Source organism: Haplochromis burtoni, unplaced genomic scaffold (assembly GCF_018398535.1).
Source record: "Haplochromis burtoni strain Fernald_Lab_line unplaced genomic scaffold, NCSU_Asbu1 Contig_215, whole genome shotgun sequence".
NCBI classification, from domain to species: Eukaryota; Metazoa; Chordata; class Actinopteri; order Cichliformes; family Cichlidae; genus Haplochromis; species Haplochromis burtoni.
Genome location: NW_024582576.1, coordinates 894,884 through 913,168, shown reverse-complemented (window position 1 = coordinate 913,168; position 18,285 = coordinate 894,884). Strand labels below are relative to the sequence as shown.

Genomic DNA, 18,285 nt, shown 5'->3' with positions numbered 1-18,285 from the left:
CCTAGAAAAAAAAAATCTTAAGCTAAATGAGTGGAAGTATCCAAATATAGAGCCACACGGCTTACCAAGCTGTCACACATGAACATCAATCAGATGTGCTAAACCTTCTTGAAGCTTAATTATGACAACATGGTTTTTTGGATGCACTAAGAATAAACTTCAAGGCTTTTTTCTTTTTAATACAGCACTCACACACCACACATGTATGGCATGTACAGCGAATGTGACAGGATGCTATAATGATTCCTCCTCTCCATAATGACTGGGAAGGGATTGCTTTGTAACTGCACTGTAGGAAATCCATAATCTACAGCTGTCTCATTCTGAAAAATGCATACTTTTTAAGTTACTATCTTATTAGTAGGTCGCTTCATTGTTTACAGATTTTTGGAAAGCGATGCGTTCGGGTGGCGGCATTCAGAGAAAAGCACAGTGAGCAGTCAGTCCTTGGAACAACCAGGATGAAGATAATCATTTGCTTTCATGAGAACTGCAAAAATCAAAGAAGCAGCAATGAATAGAGCTTGTAGTTGACTGCAGTGCTGTGCAAAAGTCCTGAGCCAACACTCATTTCTTTGTATTTCGATCGGAAAATAATTATTCTTCAGTACAGCCTGAACTCTCCCCAGGAAGCTTTGGAACGCTAACTTTTTTCCACTCGATAAAAGCTAACGTGAGGGTTCCGGGTGGTTAGGGCCAAATGCAACTGCATGGCAGGATGCAGTAAACGGACCAAACTTCAGTCAGAAGAACAACGGAGATAATCCATCCACGTACGAGGTTAGTCATTAATATACTGCTGCATAGTTACATCGTAAGGTTTTAAAAACTGAGCTTTAAAATGAACAGCGGTAATAAAAACCGAGAGAGGCCGACAGTGATCACTGCCTTCTTTTAGGGGCTTGTTCAGATTAAATAGAACAAGATGCAAAGCATTCAAACATGTTAAAAACACAAGAGTCTTAATAAATGCAGAGTAGTTTGGACCCCGAAGCAGGATTTATACGTCGTCACTTAAAGACCGGATTCTGTTCTGTCGGGATGATCATACACTGCTTCAATAATGTTGCAGTCCAGGCTCTGGGGACAACAACCCATAACTGATATTGTTCCATTGTGTGTTTTTCTATCCATGTATGCTTTTACTGCATTGGCAGAGTGTTTGGGGAGCAACCATTCCTTTAAAAATAGTCAGGTACAAGAACTGGACAAATAAAATGATTAAAAAAAATATAGTTCAAAAGCAAAACTTCCATATGGAGACTGGTTGTGTGAAAAAGTCTGGGTCCTTCGAAAAAAACAGTGAGGGGTGGCTCGAGACTTTTGCACAGCACTGTAGATGTTGAAACATTGGTGCATCAGAAAAACCACTCAGTTAAACAAATCATTGATTTTAAAAAGCGCAACGACAGGTATCTGCTCTGAGAAGTTACGATGCCTCTCGCCACTAGCAGCATCACACCTCTGTGACGGGAAGTTTAGATCTATATGTAAGGTGGATTGGCAGATGACAGCCGTGCTAACTAGTGCGTTTCTGCACTTTTTTGACTTAGAATAGCAGCTGTGCCGCAGTAAACTGTCATATAACCACTCAACCAGAGTGGTACCTAACCACACTCTCACAGGCCTGTAAACTCTGACCTACAAGGAAAGAAAGCTGCTGCTACTAGCACTGCTAAAGCTAGCCACACTCTTGAAACTGCATCCGCCAAATTAACGGCCACTAAAATATATCTGGAGACTCATTTTAGTATTTTGTACTTGTGCATCCACTTCAAGCCAGTCACTGCTAACCAGCTAGCCTTCCTGTTGTGTGTTTTCCACAGGTGCTCTAGTGGGGGTCCCTGATAACTGCTCTGTTTTTAATCACAAAGTAAGCCTACTTAGATAAAAAGAGGGAACCGTTATATGGTTATATTAAATAAATTATATATTTAAATAAGTCAGTTGTACGGGGCACATGCACACTCGTGAAAAAGATCTTATGAACGATTCAGAGACAAATCACAGCAACATTTAAAGGATGCTTAAACTGTACAAAGATCCAATTCCTGGTTGCAAATGGCTAAACGTGCAATATTTATATCAGTGATGTGAGACTGTACATTGAGGGCAGCACGGTGGTTAGCACTGTTGCCGCACAGCAAGCAGGTCCTGAGTTCAATTCCACCATCAGGCCGGGGTCTTTCTGTGTGGAGTTTGCATGTTCTCCCCGTGTTTGCGTGGGTTCTCTCCGGGTACTCCGGCTTCCTCCCACCGTCCAAAGACATGCAGCTTGTGGGGATAGGTTAATTGGATAATCAAAATTGCCACTAGGTGTGAATGTGAGTGTGAATGGTTGTTGCCTGCGACAGACTGGCGACCTGTCCAGGGTGTACCCCGCCTCTCGCCCTATGACGGCTGGGATAGGCTCCAGCGCCCCCCGCCATCCTGAAAAGGATAAGCAGAAGCGAATGGATGGACTGTACATTGTGAGCCACATACAGCCCACTTTGATCTTGAGTGGGCCGGACCAACATAACTCCCCTTTCTGCCAGCGTAAAGAAGTTAAACTACACACGTAATCCTTGATCCTTCCTCCAAAGTTTTGCAGTGAGCCGGACTGGACTATTTGCCTGTTTGCCAACCCTGATGTATATGAACAGGGGTCTATAAAACTGATTTTGACTTTTTTTCTTGACTTTTCCTCTAATTCTTTTCCTCCTTTTTTCAAGTTAAAAGACTAGAAAATTGAAGATCGTGTCTACAAACAGCACACGAAAACTGATGGGGCTGAAAAGAATTACAGTACGTGTTGCAGTTTACCAGAACAGAACAAATTAAGGCCAGACTCCGGTCTTAAGCGGCTGTTTCATCATCATCATCATGTGAAAGCACACTAATAAAAACAAGTTCATTTTAGTTTGATTTTTACCTCCTGTTAGTGTCCGGCTTCCACTCTCCTCTCTCTTGCTAAAGCTTTCAGTTTATTTTACTGGCAAGGCTGGAAAGCAAAGAAACAGCGGGCTGGCTGAGGTGGAGATGAAGCAATGGACAGAGGGTTTTTTTTATGAGTCAGCACAGATCAAAGAGCTGGAGCAGAGAAATGTGTGCACACTCATGAACAAAGAGCTGTGTTCAGAGCTGAGAGGAATTGGCTGGTAAATGCAAAGTTCCTACTTAATGCAGGGAGCCAGTTAAAAGAGGGGAGGGGAAAAAAGTAATATTGAAAAAGGGGATTGTTCACCTTCTTTTCCTCTGGTGCCAGGCGCTCTTAAGAGCCTGCTGCTTTCAAATGAACTTCCAAAACCTGTGGCTTTTTAAATCTGATTCAAGTGAGAAGTGCAATTACACAAGAGGAACAGGGGAAGTGATTAGAGGCGAGGAGCAGGAACAAAAAAGAAGGAGAAATAAAAAGGCCACCACCAGAGCGGGTGAAACCAAAGACAGACTTATGATAATAATCGAGGCATTAGAGGTGTGTAAGCTCCAGGCTGCTTATTTAGTTATGTAAGGAGGAGAGCCAAGTCAGGCCAATCTACAGGCTTGTTTGGAGAAATCCTCGGTATTTCCACTGTCAAGACCAACATGTGCTCAGCACATGGCCCACTGAAACATCGGTGCCCTCCTCCCCTTTCCCTCTTTCCTCTCTGTACAGCGCTCCTCCATAAACTGGGTCACAGACGCAACCCCACCATCTGTCACAGATCGCTCGCCTTCAGTTTCACATTCCTCCAGCGTGGAGACCCCGCAGGTCTGCGTGCGTGCGCACATGACCGCACAAGCGTGCACACGCACGCACCAGGAGGCTTCTCTGAACTACCCGATACACGAAGCAGACTCCTGTCAACAATAAGTCTAAATGGAGAGCGCAGTGGTGCACAGCCTCGCCAACAAAAGTTGCACGGTTGTCCGTTCAGATGATGAAAGCTCCGACGTCAAATTCGAAGCAAATGGACTGAAAGCAGCTGCTGCTTGCTGAGCTGGTGAAATGCCGGGCAACGCCGTGACAAGCAGCAAAACTCAAATATCCATCACTCTGTTCGACTAGAATACACCGAACCCAGAAAAGATCTTTTAACAAAGAGATTTTACTTTAGTCAGCAAGAACGTTTAAATAAAAGGAAGCTGCAGAGGAAAGTTTAGGAAATTTGGTGGACAGGTGGAGCATGAGCGAGTGGGCAAATAGGAACCAGATGTAGATCGTTTCATTTCAAGTTGTCAAAGTGAGGATTTTATCTTCTGGCTCCAATTTTTAGTGTTTCTAAGGCAAGCTGGAATGTTTTAAACAGCACAGCAACATTTATGGCCCGTTAGCTAACATGATTTTAGGTTAGTTATAGTTTATTTATTTATATCGCACATTTAATTACAACAGGAGCGTTGACCAAAGTGCTGTACAAGAATACAACATACCTAACAAAATAACTGTATTAGTATTGATAGCAAATACCAAATATGAATTAACAAATAACTCTCATGCTGTATTAAAAGTCAGTAAAATAAAATATGTTTTAAGATAAGATTTAAAAAGATTGGCAGTAGGAGCCTGTCTGATGTATGGGGGTAAATTATTCCACAGCTTAGGCGCTACGACTGCAAACGCCCGATCGGTGAGGTGAGAGGACGTTAAAGAGAAATGATGTTCAACACTTTAACAGAAGGTAGGATTTTTGGTTTTGTACAATTTTAGAGTGAATAAAAGGAAAAAAAGCTCTTGTAAAATTCATTTGAGCTCTAAGATAACTCCTGCAGAAGCGTCAGGACTATGTCCTGTTCACAGTCCTCTTTAGGGTGCCTAAAGAACACCACTTTATTAGGTACACGTTCTTGGTATTATGCTGAACCTACCGTTGTCTTGAGAACTGCCTGAATACTTTGTGTTGTCAATTCAACACATCCAGGATACCAATCTCCTGTTCCACCCCATCCCAAACGTGCTCTGTTGACAGTAGAGGCCATCTGAGTGCAGTGAATTCACTGAAATCTTAAAGAAACCAGTTTGAGATGATCTGAGGTTTATGATATGTTGCGTTATCCTGGTGGAAGCAGGAAGATGGATACACTGTGCTCATAAAGACATGAACATGTTGAGCAACAAAACTCAGATAGTGACTTAAATGACGCTCAGTTGGTGTTGAGGGGTCCAGAGTGTGAAGCACTACACCACCAGCAGCCCGAACTAATGATACAAGGCAGGACGGATCCATGATTTCATGCTGTTTACACAAAATGCTGACCCTACAAACCAAATACTGCACCAGAAATGGACTCGAACCTTCTCATGTTTGGTGAACTCATGCTTCAAGGCTGTTTTGCACTTAGAGATGTTCCTCTGCATACTTTGGCTGCTGACATACTGCATCTGTGTATGTTTCTCCAGCTGCACACAAAAAGGCACTTCAGAGGGTCATTAATATGGCCCCAAAAATCACTGGACATCCTCTTCCCTCCCTGAAGGACCTGTACAGCACTCGCTGTCTCAGGGGGCCACGGGACTGCACACACCGAGGACACCGGGTGTTTCAGCTCCAGAGAGTCAGGCTGCTGAGGTCGTGGACAAACACACTGAAGGACAACTTTTACAACAGCCCTAATCAATGCTAACAGCTCACCTGATTGGCTACCTCCTTGGACTTTTGGGGGGGCAATAACAATAATAATAATAAACACTCATTCTTTTATTTATTTATTAAGACATTCCTTTTTTTTGCTCATACCTTTCTTGCACTTTTAAAAAAACCCACTTTAAGTTACTGTGTTGTGTTTAGTTGCGCGCAGTATTGATGTGGGACACTTTCGTTGTACTATTACCGTATTTTCCGCACTATAAGACGCACTTAAAAAACTTTTTAAAAAATCGACAGTCCGCCTTATGTATGAATTCTGGTTGTGCTACTGACCTTGAATCGATTTTATGCGGCGCTCGAAAATCTGTCAAAAAATGTTTTGGTACGACTTTGGTAAGATACAAAGCTGCACCGGGTGATGTATTGCTGGAGCATTACAGCTGCCGTAGTCAGGAGCCTCGCGGAGAGATCTGGGTCCAAAACTCGGTCTTCTTCAGGTCCCACAGTCAAACGAACACTGCGGCATCACTGAGAGTTACAAACTGTCTAAATTATCTTATCTTTAATAAAATGAGCAGCGCTGCTGCTTTACCAGGTGTAACAATTATGTTTAACATCCAGGCATCCATGAAAACAGGATTTATTAAATTTAACAGAGTTAGAAGTTAGCAGGAAGTTAGCTCGCTAGTTTCCACCTAAACATGATATAGCATGTTCTGACTGGCTAGCTGGTATATAATGATGTGCTACGTTATCACTAGCAACACAGCTATGTTAGCATAACATAAACACAGTAAAGCTGGAGAATGAATGCAAATGCTTGTTTTTGCTTAATGCGCCTTATGGTCCGAAAAATACGGTATATTAGGTTTGAGTGTGCACTGACAATAAAAAGTTATCTTTTTCTTACAAGTGGCTATTGTTGCCTTCATATCATGTCAAAGCAGTGTGCTCCTTCTCCTTTGACCTCAGAAATCAACAAGGCATTTTCATCCAGAGAAAATATCCAGAGAACTTTCTCTGTAACGATGCCTGTGTGAGGAAATCAGAGCAGATCTGCAGTTTCTGAAATGCTCCAATCAGCCGCTCTGTCCCCAACACCCATGTCACAATCAAAGTCACTTTGATCTCCTTTCTTCCCAATTCTGATGCTCAGTTTGAACTTCTGTCTTGACCATGTCTACTGTTTTTGGTGTCATCTTTACAAGTTCAGTAACAAACACCTAAACCATCCTGATCCAGACTGGATCAAAGTGGTTGATTAAAATACAGCTTTTTGGCTTCGATGATCAATCTAATCAGCTTGTGTTTTACACTTGGACAAACCTTTTCATGTCACTGTATGTGTGTCACCACGTGGTTGTGGGTAGTGTGCAGGACTTGCATTTGTGTCACGCTCTGCATATTTCTGCAGGTCTTCATTAAAACTCTGGTGAAAAGTAGTGATCCCACAATTACTACTCACCTTCCAGAATGCTGATCTCAGGCCCACACAGGCACACCAACACATCCACAAAGGCTCCTCTGGTCACCACACAGCTGTTCTGTCTGAAAAGAGAGAAACACGAGGCCGTCTTTGATCCAGCACAGAAAATTGACTGAAATCGGTTGACCCTCAAAAGCCGTAGCAACATTTGGACATGTTGGGGGAAAAAAGAGTTTGTGTTTAAGAGCTGTTAATAATGAAGGATCTCTTTTATCAAGTAGGCTGCCTAAATGTTCCTAAACTGCTTATCGATTTAAAGAGATAACACTGCAGCCTCCAGTCACTGATCATCTGTTTCCCATTAAGATCACAGACGAAGATTTTCTTCACGAACCGGCTGATGCCTCACCACAAACTGTTGAATTAAGGCAATGGGCATGGCCAACTCGGTGCTTGTGAGAACGTTTGTGATCTCTGCTGTAACTGAGTGTGGGCTCTGTGGCTCATGCCGCTTTTGCACAGCACTGTACGACCTTCTAACCAGGAGGTGGATAAAATCCATTTAAATACCTTTTTCCCAGCCATGTCCAGTCTGCTCCCTACACAAATGTATGCAGCACAAAGTGTTTACATTCACTCAGTAGGGTGTCAAGCTTTAAGCTTTCAATTTAGTTGAGCAAATTAACAAACCTGCCAACATAAATATAACATATAAAGTCACAAAACGCCATAAAATTCAAACATAAGCTAAAGAAAAAACACACCCTGGACCTACAGTTCAACAGTCAAACAAGCGAAACATCTAAAAATTCACCAGATAAAATAAATCAGAGCAAAGGAAACAATCAGCTGAAATGACCACACGGTTGAGTAAACACCTCTCTGAGAGAGGCTTCAAAAACCGAACATTAGAAACAGCCCTGCGTGATTTTTGTGTTGCACTGCAACAGCGCGAGTTAGGTGTTCCTAATAAACTGGAAACTTCATACACTGTAAACATCTGAAAGCAGTGGCAGCTTTGTCACATTGGTCACATCCACGGCCTTAATAATCGGGACCCGTCTTATCTGAAAGACCTTATAGTACCATATGCCCCAACACAGCACTTCACTATCAGACTGCTCGCTTCCTTGTTGATCGGTAACAAGTAAGGAGGCGTTCAGGACCTGTAAACCTGGGATGAGCCCCTGGAGCTGGCTTTGGAGTGCGGAGGTGGCCGGGGAGAGTGAAGCCTGGGTTTCTCTGCTTGTACTGCTGCCCACGGATGGCAATAACAGATGGAGGCATGGATGGTGTTTGTTTTTCCTGCAAGTCCTGAGTGTCAGTGCAGGTCAACACAAGAAGGAAAACCAAAAAAAACCCAAAGCTGTTCATCAGCTAATCAGCAAAACATTTAATCTTTCCACAGAACGACACATAAACCACTTAATTGTACTGACACAGACAAACAGTTACTGTTATTAGTGGGTCAGTAGCTCATGGGATCAGACACTGAATGGCACAGTGATTTGTGTTCTCATTTTTGATGAATCCTGATGGCTGAGAATAGGCCAGAATCATATGAGTTGCCCCCAGCTCTGTCATCCTAGATGGGACTTATTTCCTGAATGTCACAGGAGTTTTCACACAAAGGCTTCAAAACACGAACGACTTGGTGTTATTCTCTTTTTATTCCTGCCCTGCACATTAGTGAAGTAAAGCTCTCGCTGCTGTCATATTATTTGTAAACGTCGACCCAGTTTATGTGTGGCCGCTGCAAAGTGTGTGCGTTCTATCAAGATTGTGACCACAGCGCTGCAAGAGGCCACAAGTGTGTGTGCGAGAGAAAACAACAGAGACAGTGTGCGAGCTTGACGTCATGTTTTCATCACTCGGATATTAATAACGCGCACATGCCCCCACATCAGCCGCCTGCACGCTTAATACACGCACGATACTCGAGATGGAGCACGGTGTGTGTATGAGAGAGAGGAGCGACTGCTGGTTAACTAATGACAGATTCTGGCAGCGATGAGTCCTGTGAATGTGAGCTATCATCATCAAACACGCTGTAAGAAGTTGAATCGTTAGATCGCGATCCAAACTACACACTGGAGAAGGTCCTAACAGGCTGACGCCGGCCCGTCACGTCGCCAGAGTCATCGCTGCAGCGCGGACACCCTCGCGGAGCCAGAAAAAGTCCAAAATGACACAACACAAGGATCGGTGTGAGGCCAAAACCCAACACTGACTCAGACCAGACGAACAATGCATTCCATCCTTTTTGGAAGGCGGCTGCCTCAAATTAGTGGTGATCTGGATGAGTTTGGGAGGTTTTCTTTTCCCAAAAACAAAGATACTCTGACCTGTGATGTCCTTAGATCTGGGCGCCGGGCTCCCGGCGCCGGGCGATCAAACGAGCAGACTCTGGGTACGCTCTGGTGAGCAAGAATTCACCTCGTCATCTTAATAAAAGCTCATCAGTGTAACCAAGCAGAGCTAGTAGGGCTAGTGTTGCTAACTCAGTGGCGCTGTGTTATCTGCTGTAGGGCCTGAGCACAGGAGACCTAAACCTGACCTCACACAGAAGAGGAGGAGTTGGTGGGGGGAGGGTGGCAGGTAACTGTGCCCCAACTTGAGGCCTGGACTTTTAGCAGGAGGGCAAGAGGTAGAGGGAAAGTAGGGGGGGGACTGCATGCAGATGGGTCAGCAGGCAGTCTCTTTGAAATGGAAGCCGGGGCAGGACATGAAGCGGACAGGGCCGGGGAGGGGATGTACGGTGAGACAAGGAGCTATTCTTCTGGCGAGGGAGCTGGAAAAGAGGGATGGATGCTTATCTGTGTGTTTGTGTGTGGGCGTGTTTAGGATTACCGAGAAGCGAGCCACATGCGCTGACAGAGAGCTTCACCGATGCCGCTTCCTGCTGGCAGGGGTCTGTGTGAGTCAGTCTGGTAGGAGCGCAAGAGAAACAGCACCTGCAGACCGACACGTGCACACACACACAAATTGAAAAAGACAGAATGGATATTTATTATACAGGAGTCAGAGTCACAGAGAATTATCTACAAGCCCTACAGAAACAGACTAAACTCCACTCATCTTTACATCTTGGCAGAGTGATACATACACATACATGTTACTGACACTCTGTTGTTCGAGTGGTTTTTCCCCTCTTTTTCAACCACATTGTGTGGCAGAGATCTAATAAAAGGAGAGTCTGATGCATGTAGACAGTAACTACTGAATCACAAGCTACAGTGTGTAAGTGTAGATAAAAGATGGACCTTGTAGGACGTGTTATCAGTGAAATGAATTGTGGTTTGCCTTAGGCTCTAAAGGGTAAGCCACGCAATGACATCACACCTTAAAGGGATAGTGTAACATGTTTGGGTTTGCACTCAGTCTTAATAGGTTCATTATGAAATGAAGCATCAAACCACTACTGATGGGGATTTTCTACTGTTGGCTATATGACTGCATTTGGCAACAGGGTGAGCTCCTAAATGTTGGACTAAAGGGTGAGAAAACACTGTGCGCTGAATGAAACTTATATCATTTATGTAGATCTTTTTTTTTAGCTATAAGGTTGCGAATCATCAGTCATTACAAGACAATAAATACAAATTCCCTGGAGGAAAATTTACTTAGACACCAACCATGTCTGGACTACAGCACAAATACTCCTCTTTGTCTGGAATTTAATGGTTTTTATGGTGCATTTACAAACCAATCATAAAAAGAAATCTTACATGGGAAATTATTGTTAGACAGGCTTTCTGTCTTGTTTTATTTATTACACTGAGCCAAACAGCCCGGGACGCGAACATGTTAATCCTACACAGCAACTCCACCAACCACTAGTTGCTCAACCTAAATGACAAGAAGATGGTCAGAGTTGTCCCTTTTGATGTTCCCTCTTCTCCAGTAAATACTCAAAGCACACTTTGAAAGGTCAACACGCTGCTTGCTCCAAAGGAGCATCTTTCCATCCTGGCGTGTGACCTCTGCTCTCTGGACAGGAAAGCAAGAAGTTTCCCGATGAAGATTAAATCATTCTTTTCACTTCGGCCGATTTGCCAATGAGAGACTGAGCCAGTCTGCAGCAGGTGGACTGGTGGTTGGGAGTATTCAGAGGCCAGGACACAGGCTGGCTGGCTGGTTGGGGTGTGTATTCTGGGCCTTGGTAAGTATACTCTTTAAGCTGGGGCCATGGCCACAGACCAGTAGGAAGCCATTCATTACGCTATGCAGGGAAGGCAACGTGGGGAAAACCAGGGCGACCACGTAGCACCAAGCCTGGCCGCTGAGTTCTGGCCTGCCCCATCTCATCTCCTGCAGTCTCCACGCCCAGGCAACACCCACTGGCTCACACAAACAGCTTCCACACCTCCAGGTCCTTCTTCCTCTCGCTGTCAGCTCTCTCTCAGGGCTTTTCCACCTACGAGAAGCCAGAGCTGGAGCAGATTCCCAAACCAAATATTGAACATTTCCAAGTAATTTTGCTTCCCATTATTTCAAACATAAGAATATGTCTTCATTTTCACTGCCAGTTCCAACAAGCTCGGCAAAGGAAGTCATTCTAAAAGTAACCTATCACCCTGTTTGCTCACGGCCACGGTGCCAGACTAAAATAATCTTGTTTACCTGCGTGGATGATGAAATGTTGAATCTATTCTGGTGGGGGTTTAAATCTAGAAACTTCATCAAGTGTCTTTTAAAACTTGCTGGTGCACAGCCATACAGGATATTACAAAATAGTTGAGTTCTAAAGAAAGCTTGTGGGTCTGACTTTAACTCAATGGTGGCCTTGATTAGCTTACTGATATAAGAGCAGTTAATCATTTAAGCACATTATTAAGATTTTATCACTTTGCTAAAATAAAAAAAGAAAGAAAAAGTTCAGATCAAAAAGTACTCCAGAGGGTTTTCGATATGCTTTGTGGTCTGTGCTGTTACTTCCAGTTTAGACAAGCACACGCCTGCTCATTAAAAGTTTGCTTGAGCAGCATCACCGGTTCCAGCACTGGTTCCAGTGTCCAAAGCAGAGAGCTCTGTCTTTTCTCCCTCTCTTGCTGCACTCCACAGTTACACCTCATCCACCGGGTTGGGAAGTCCCTGCATGGGAGGCTCAACCGGCTCAATCCAGCCCGGCACGGAGAAAACCGAAATATTTATAGAATTCCTCCTCCCAAAGACAGAGTGCAGAACTACACCCCACTGTGGGAGGAGATCCCGGGATAGGATCAAGCGTAAATGAATGGGAGACGATAAGACAGCAGCACAGAGACCTTCTGCAGGCTTATTTTTGTTGATCAAATGTCTGATTTCTTCCCCCTTGACTGCCTAAATGTGGATTTCCTGCTTTCTTGCTACTTCTTCCACACTTGTAGGAAAATGATCATATGACTTGTGGTCAAATAAACTGGTTCCGACATGAAAAACAAAAGCAGTACTGTGTATTGTATGATTATAATGTATAAGATGCTTAAAGGAGCTTGCACTATTATATACTGACTTCCAGGAATCTTTTAAAACAGCTAGGAGACAAGCGTATGTACTGTATACGTATGTATCAGCTCTTTGAATGCTGCAACAATAAAAAGAGATGAAGGTTGCAGACACAGACCGTATAAAACACAGCATGGCGTGTCATAACCTGCATTCTCTCTGAAGACCACTAGATGGCAGGTGCTGTGATTGCAAACAGACCTGTGATCCTATAGAAATGTACAGAATAATGGCTTTGTGTCTTGACCCCTTAAAACACATTCATGCTGAGGTTGTGACTGATGACACGTAATTCAATGAGCAGCCAGTTTCCCAGTCAGACCCATCCTTCCTCCACACATCTGTTTTTTCTGAAACTGAGATGAGGCGATTGTGAAAACGTTTATCTTCGTATATCTAGGTGTATCTTTTATGCTGTATGGATACAGCTAGCTGGTTTAGCGCCCACTGTTTATTATTAAGGTAGAAAATAAATGCTACTGTAGTTATGCTTGCTTATTAAATATAAGTTAGACTTATGGCTCTCCTTAGGTGGTGAAGCAATTTCCACTTCGACATGATTTTCCAAGCAATAACAGATATGGTTAGCGAGTTAGCTGTGGCTGCATAGATCAGACAATGTTTGGTTCACATTATTAGCTGATAAACTCATATAAAAAATGGCCGGATACCAAATGAATTCTGGGAGTCTGGATAAATTAGCGGCTAAATCTTAACCACTTAAAACTGGCTTTTGCTATCTGACGGTCTTCTGTGTTAGCAGGCACACTGGAGTTAGCTAACATTAGCCAGAAGAAAGGCAGCTCCAGAGTGGATTTATTCTCAAGCATGCGCATCACATCCTTCAGATTTTCAGAGAAACATACTTCACATTCTTCAGATTAGATGTGACATGTTGTAAGTCCTTCAGAAGTCCTTCAGACACTATTTGAGGGAATGGTGAGAGTTGGTAACATCGCTGGCAACAAAATACATTAAAAGATGAAAAAAGTATCCAGTGTATGTGCTTCTATTTAAACATGGAGGTTTGTAAACATTGCAAATAATTGGCACAGCGGTCTAGTGGTCGCCTCACAGCCAGGAGGTTTTGGGTTTGCATGTGCCTGTGTGGGTTCTCTCTGGGTACTTAAACTTCCTCCCACAGTCCAAAGGCACACATGTTAGGTTTAGAGGCCATTCTAAAAGATCGGTAGACGTGAATGTTAGTGTGAAGGGTTGCAAGTCTGTCTTTGTTGAGCCCTGATTATACTGATTATACTGCGGACATGGACAGCTGGATACCCAACTGCCAATAAGTCATTCCTGTTATTCGTCTCTTTACTTCACTCCTTGAGGCACATTCATAGTTCGTGCATTGTAATGTAAATACTCTGCAGACGAGTCTACATGATCACAAAAAACATGCAGGAACGTGAACACAGACTCTCACGCTCACCGTATGATCGTGAAATTCACATCTCTTCACATCCCAGTGGAGCCGTGGATGCAGAAAGTATAATCGACGCTTTAGTGCATTTATTCAAAACAGACATATTTATTATATCATATAAAAAGATATTTATCAATGCAGCTGTTTTAGATACTTTACAACCTTATAGTGCAACCACGCGTCCCCCTATAGCTGTGGATTGGAACTTCAGACAAAAAAAATACAAGAAAAACTTGAATTATGAAAATATCAAACCCTCCTTGTATGCCTTGTTCTCTAAGCAGACATTTAACTGTTTGTGTGTGCCTTTTTGTGTGTTGCAACAAGCCTCATTCTGCTTTTGGGTCCGTTAAAAATAGTGTTGGTGGATGTGAGGTCCCTTCAGACTCTGTTATCAGGCTGCCCTGCCGTCCCTCCCACTGCCGCAACCACAGACTGACCACATGTTGTTGCAAGCGCACATGCGCGCACATGCACACAGCAAGTGTAAGCGCAAATAATTGCACAGCAATCCGGGGCTCCGTCCAGTAAAACACATTCACAAAGAAACGCATAAATCGGCGTTCACATAAAAGCAGATAGAGGTTAGGCAGAGTGTGGACGCGCCCAATTAGACAAAAAGAGATCCAATAAAGACTAGCTAAATATAAAAAAACAAAACAAAAGAAACACACAAACTTTCCCTTGCCCTGCACGGCCGTATTCTTGCACAAACAAAGCTTATAAATGCACTCCATGTGCAAGTCTATATCACTGTTAACAGTTATAACAGAGCATCGCAGCTGGCCTCCAGGGAGTTGTTTGTTATTTTATTATGTCCAGACGCGGGTGTACATACTGGTACTAGCAGCATAGGGGGTGTGCATGTGTGAAGGATTGACACTCAGCTGTCGAATATCCTGCAGTAGTAAAACAGGAGCTCCCTGAACAAGAGGCCAGGGGTTAGTTTACTTTGTACATAACAGAAGTAAAGATCAATGATATGAGTGGACAGCAACTAATGACCATAAACATGAGACATTACATTTGTACTTGGGCAAAACTGACAACTTTAAAATGGCTGAATATATATATACATTTTTAATGGAAACTGTCCGACAATATGGATTGGAAATAAGTGATAGACAAATCAATTCTGCAGAAGAAAGTCAGGACGTAAACATATGAAGTTTACAGGCATCCAACGCTGGTAGGGAAATTGTCTCCAAATGTTGGACACAACACTAAGGCAGGACATCACGATATATCATGATGTGAAGACAGACTAAACATATTCCTAAATAAGGTTTTGGACAAATATAGTGAAGCTCATTATGAATCACATGAAGTCCTTTTGAATATACCCTATTTTCTGCACTATAAGGCGCACTTAAAATCCTTTAATTTTCTCAAAAATCGACAGTGCGCCTTATGTATGAATTCTGGTTGTGCTTACTGACAGCAAACCGATAGCAGCAACTTCGCTCATGTGCGATTCATTTTCAGTTTTTAACGGGTAGGGGTGAATATCTCCTGCTCTGACATCAGCTTGGGGCGACTGCTGCGTGAGGACTACCTGCCGCCTGTGAGCGTTTTCGCACAGGCGAGGTGCCGATTGAAGCAACCGCTGATTGTTGAGAGTAAGAGCGATACGTGCTTCCATGTGAATAAAAAAAAAAAAAAAAAAAAAAAATAAATTGGTAAATGGCCTGCATTTGTATAGCGCTTTTCTAGTCCCTAAGGACCCCAAAGCGCTTTACACTACATTCAGTCATTCACCCATTCACACACACATTCACACACTGGCGATGGCAAGCTACATTGTAGCCACAGCTGCCCTGGGGCGCACTGACAGAGGCGAGGCTGCCGGACACAGGCGCCACCAGGCCCTCTGACCACCACCAGTAGGCAACATGTAGGATATTTGGCATGCAGCCTGGAGGCAGCCTGGGATCGAACCACCGACCTTCTGATTAGTGGCTGACCTGCTCTGCCACCTGAGCTACAGCCACCCCTGCTTCCATGTGAATAAGTCGTCATAAGTCTCCAATAACGCCAGAAAAAGTCTCCAGATTTGTCGCTAGTCGCGTTTTAGAAAAAAAAGTCGCTAAGGGGTCTGAAAACTTGCTAAATATAGCAACAAAGTCGCTAAGTTGGCAACACCGCCAAAACCTTCAGGTCCCAAAGTCAAACAAACACTACGGTACTGAGAGTTAAACTGTCTAAATTCTTTCACCTTTAATAAAATGATCAGCGTTGCTGCTTTACCAGGTGTAACAATTAAGTTTAACATCCAGGATCCATGAAAACAATTATTAAATTTAACAAGTTAGCAGGAAGTTAGCTCGCTAGTTTCCACCTAAACATGATATAGCATGTTCTGACTGAGAGATTTCTGAAAAAATTAAAACGTACAGCTCTGCTATCACTTCCAACATAAATGAAGACAGAAAACTAAACAGCAGTGACGTTTGTAGGGTTACTGAAGTTGGGCTAGCTGGTATATAATGATGTGCTACGTGATCGCTAGCGACACAGCTATGTTAGCATAACAACAGTGAAGCTGGAGGATGAACGCTAACTTTTTTCCACTCAATAAAAGTTAACGTGAGGGTTCCCGATGGTTAGGGACAAATGCAATCGCATGGCAGGATGCTGTAAACGGACCAAACTTCAGTCAGGAGAACAACTGAGATAATCCATCCACAATACGAGGTTAGTCATTAATATACTGCAACTACACGGGAACAGAGCAGCTGCGAGATAATTCTACATTAATGAATCAATGTTACGGACGAGGAGGAAGCAAGAAGAATAAGTTGAGTAAAGTTTGCCTTATCTGACTGTTTTGTTTCACTTAATGCATCTTATAATCCGGTTCGCCTTATGGTCAGAAAAATACGGTATTCGATAAAGAGTGAACGGTTACAATATTAAATAATGCGATGTAATGCAACCACATTGCATAACCTAGAATTCATACAGCCATCAAACAAAACCATCCATTGAGACGACTTGTGACTATAGGGGTTGCCAAATGAATAAATCCCTGATGTATGTTGACATAGTGGGAAAAAATTAGATACAATAAAATGGGTTCAATATAAACCAACAAGGACATAAACCAAGAGTGGTTTATATCTACCACTGTAAGAAATGTTTTGGGCAGTTGCCCACTTTGCCCGGTTGGAACTGCCACCTGTATGTTGACAAAATAGCACAAAACGTCTGACACCAATACGAGACACCTGGGATTCCCACTGGACTGGATATATCTGATGGCATTTTAAAAGCAGGCTGACTGGGTGTGCAGGCGCACGCATTCTTTCTCTGGTTCAGCCCAGAGGCGTTTCTCAGAAAGCCCAGGCAGATCGCTGGCTAAAGGCAGCAGTCGTCAGGCCAAAAGAAAATTATTTGAAGACAGCAGAGAAGAATGCACTGAGGAAAGCTACACCAACGCAACTGCTGCCAGAGACGAGGCTACAACGATACTTCGAATTCAAGAGCCTCCTCAGTCTCATTTAGCCTCTGTTGTGAAAATACACAAAGGATTACATGTGTCGAGTTGGCCCTTCTCAAACCACCACAGGCCGCAGCTTTATATGTCTGGCCTGTACCCGGCGCTGTGGGCCAGGGCTGCTGCTGGCGCGTGTCGAGAGTGGAGTCCAGTGTCGGGTTGGGTTAGTGCCGGTCTATCCGGTGGGCTTGTTAAGCTTGGTCCAGATTGTATCAACAGAGGTTTTGGGCAAGACGGGGTGACTGAAGTGAATCCAGTGGTTTTCAGAGATGTTTGATCACCGGGAAGGGGTCTCACCCAGGCCACGCAGAAGACAGCACTGCCCTAAGTGCAACCAATTAATCAGGCTGACCAAATCCGGATGACGTAGAGAGAATCAGGCCAGGACATTGAAGCCTGCCTCGGATGAGTTCTGACTTCTGAAAACGCTGCGTACAGTGTCGGTGTATATCTAGAACTGCAGTGCATGCATGAAAATGTCCTATTTCTATCACACTACTGTAATATATTCTGCACAGAACATGTTATAGTCAAATAAGCTTTCCATCTCGAGGGGAAAAAACTAAACAAAAACCCAGATCAGTCTGTGCCACTAAAAGTTTGTAAAAGGTGAAAATGTTGTAAATTGAGAAATATAGTATGGAAATTTAAGACAAAGGCAATTCTTTCAATTCAGTTTTATCTTGTTTATATAGCAACAGCAGTCACCTCAAGCTCTTTATGTTGCGAAGTAAAAGTGCCTAATAGGGTTGGGCGATTGGACGAATATATCGACAATCGACGATAGGCTAAGCCCATCGTTGATCGTTTTTACAGGGGCGATTTATTTATTTATTTGTCCATGAGCAAGTTTGCTAATAACAATGGAGCTAATAGAAGCAGTCAACAGGGGGGGGGG

General features: G+C 43.4%; 1 protein-coding gene across 1 annotated transcript in view; it reads right to left on the bottom strand.

Annotated features, from left to right (window-relative positions):
* The window catches only part of thada (THADA armadillo repeat containing), a 130,505-nt gene that overhangs the window by 36,817 nt on the left and 75,403 nt on the right, over nt 1–18,285 (bottom strand). Inside the window, exons 30-31 of the mRNA XM_005936863.2 lie at nt 9,826–9,929; nt 7,015–7,097 (exon numbers count right to left, since the gene is read on the bottom strand). Of these exons, the coding sequence (XP_005936925.1) occupies nt 7,015–7,097; nt 9,826–9,929 (187 nt within the window). The remainder of the gene's footprint in view (nt 1–7,014; nt 7,098–9,825; nt 9,930–18,285) is intronic.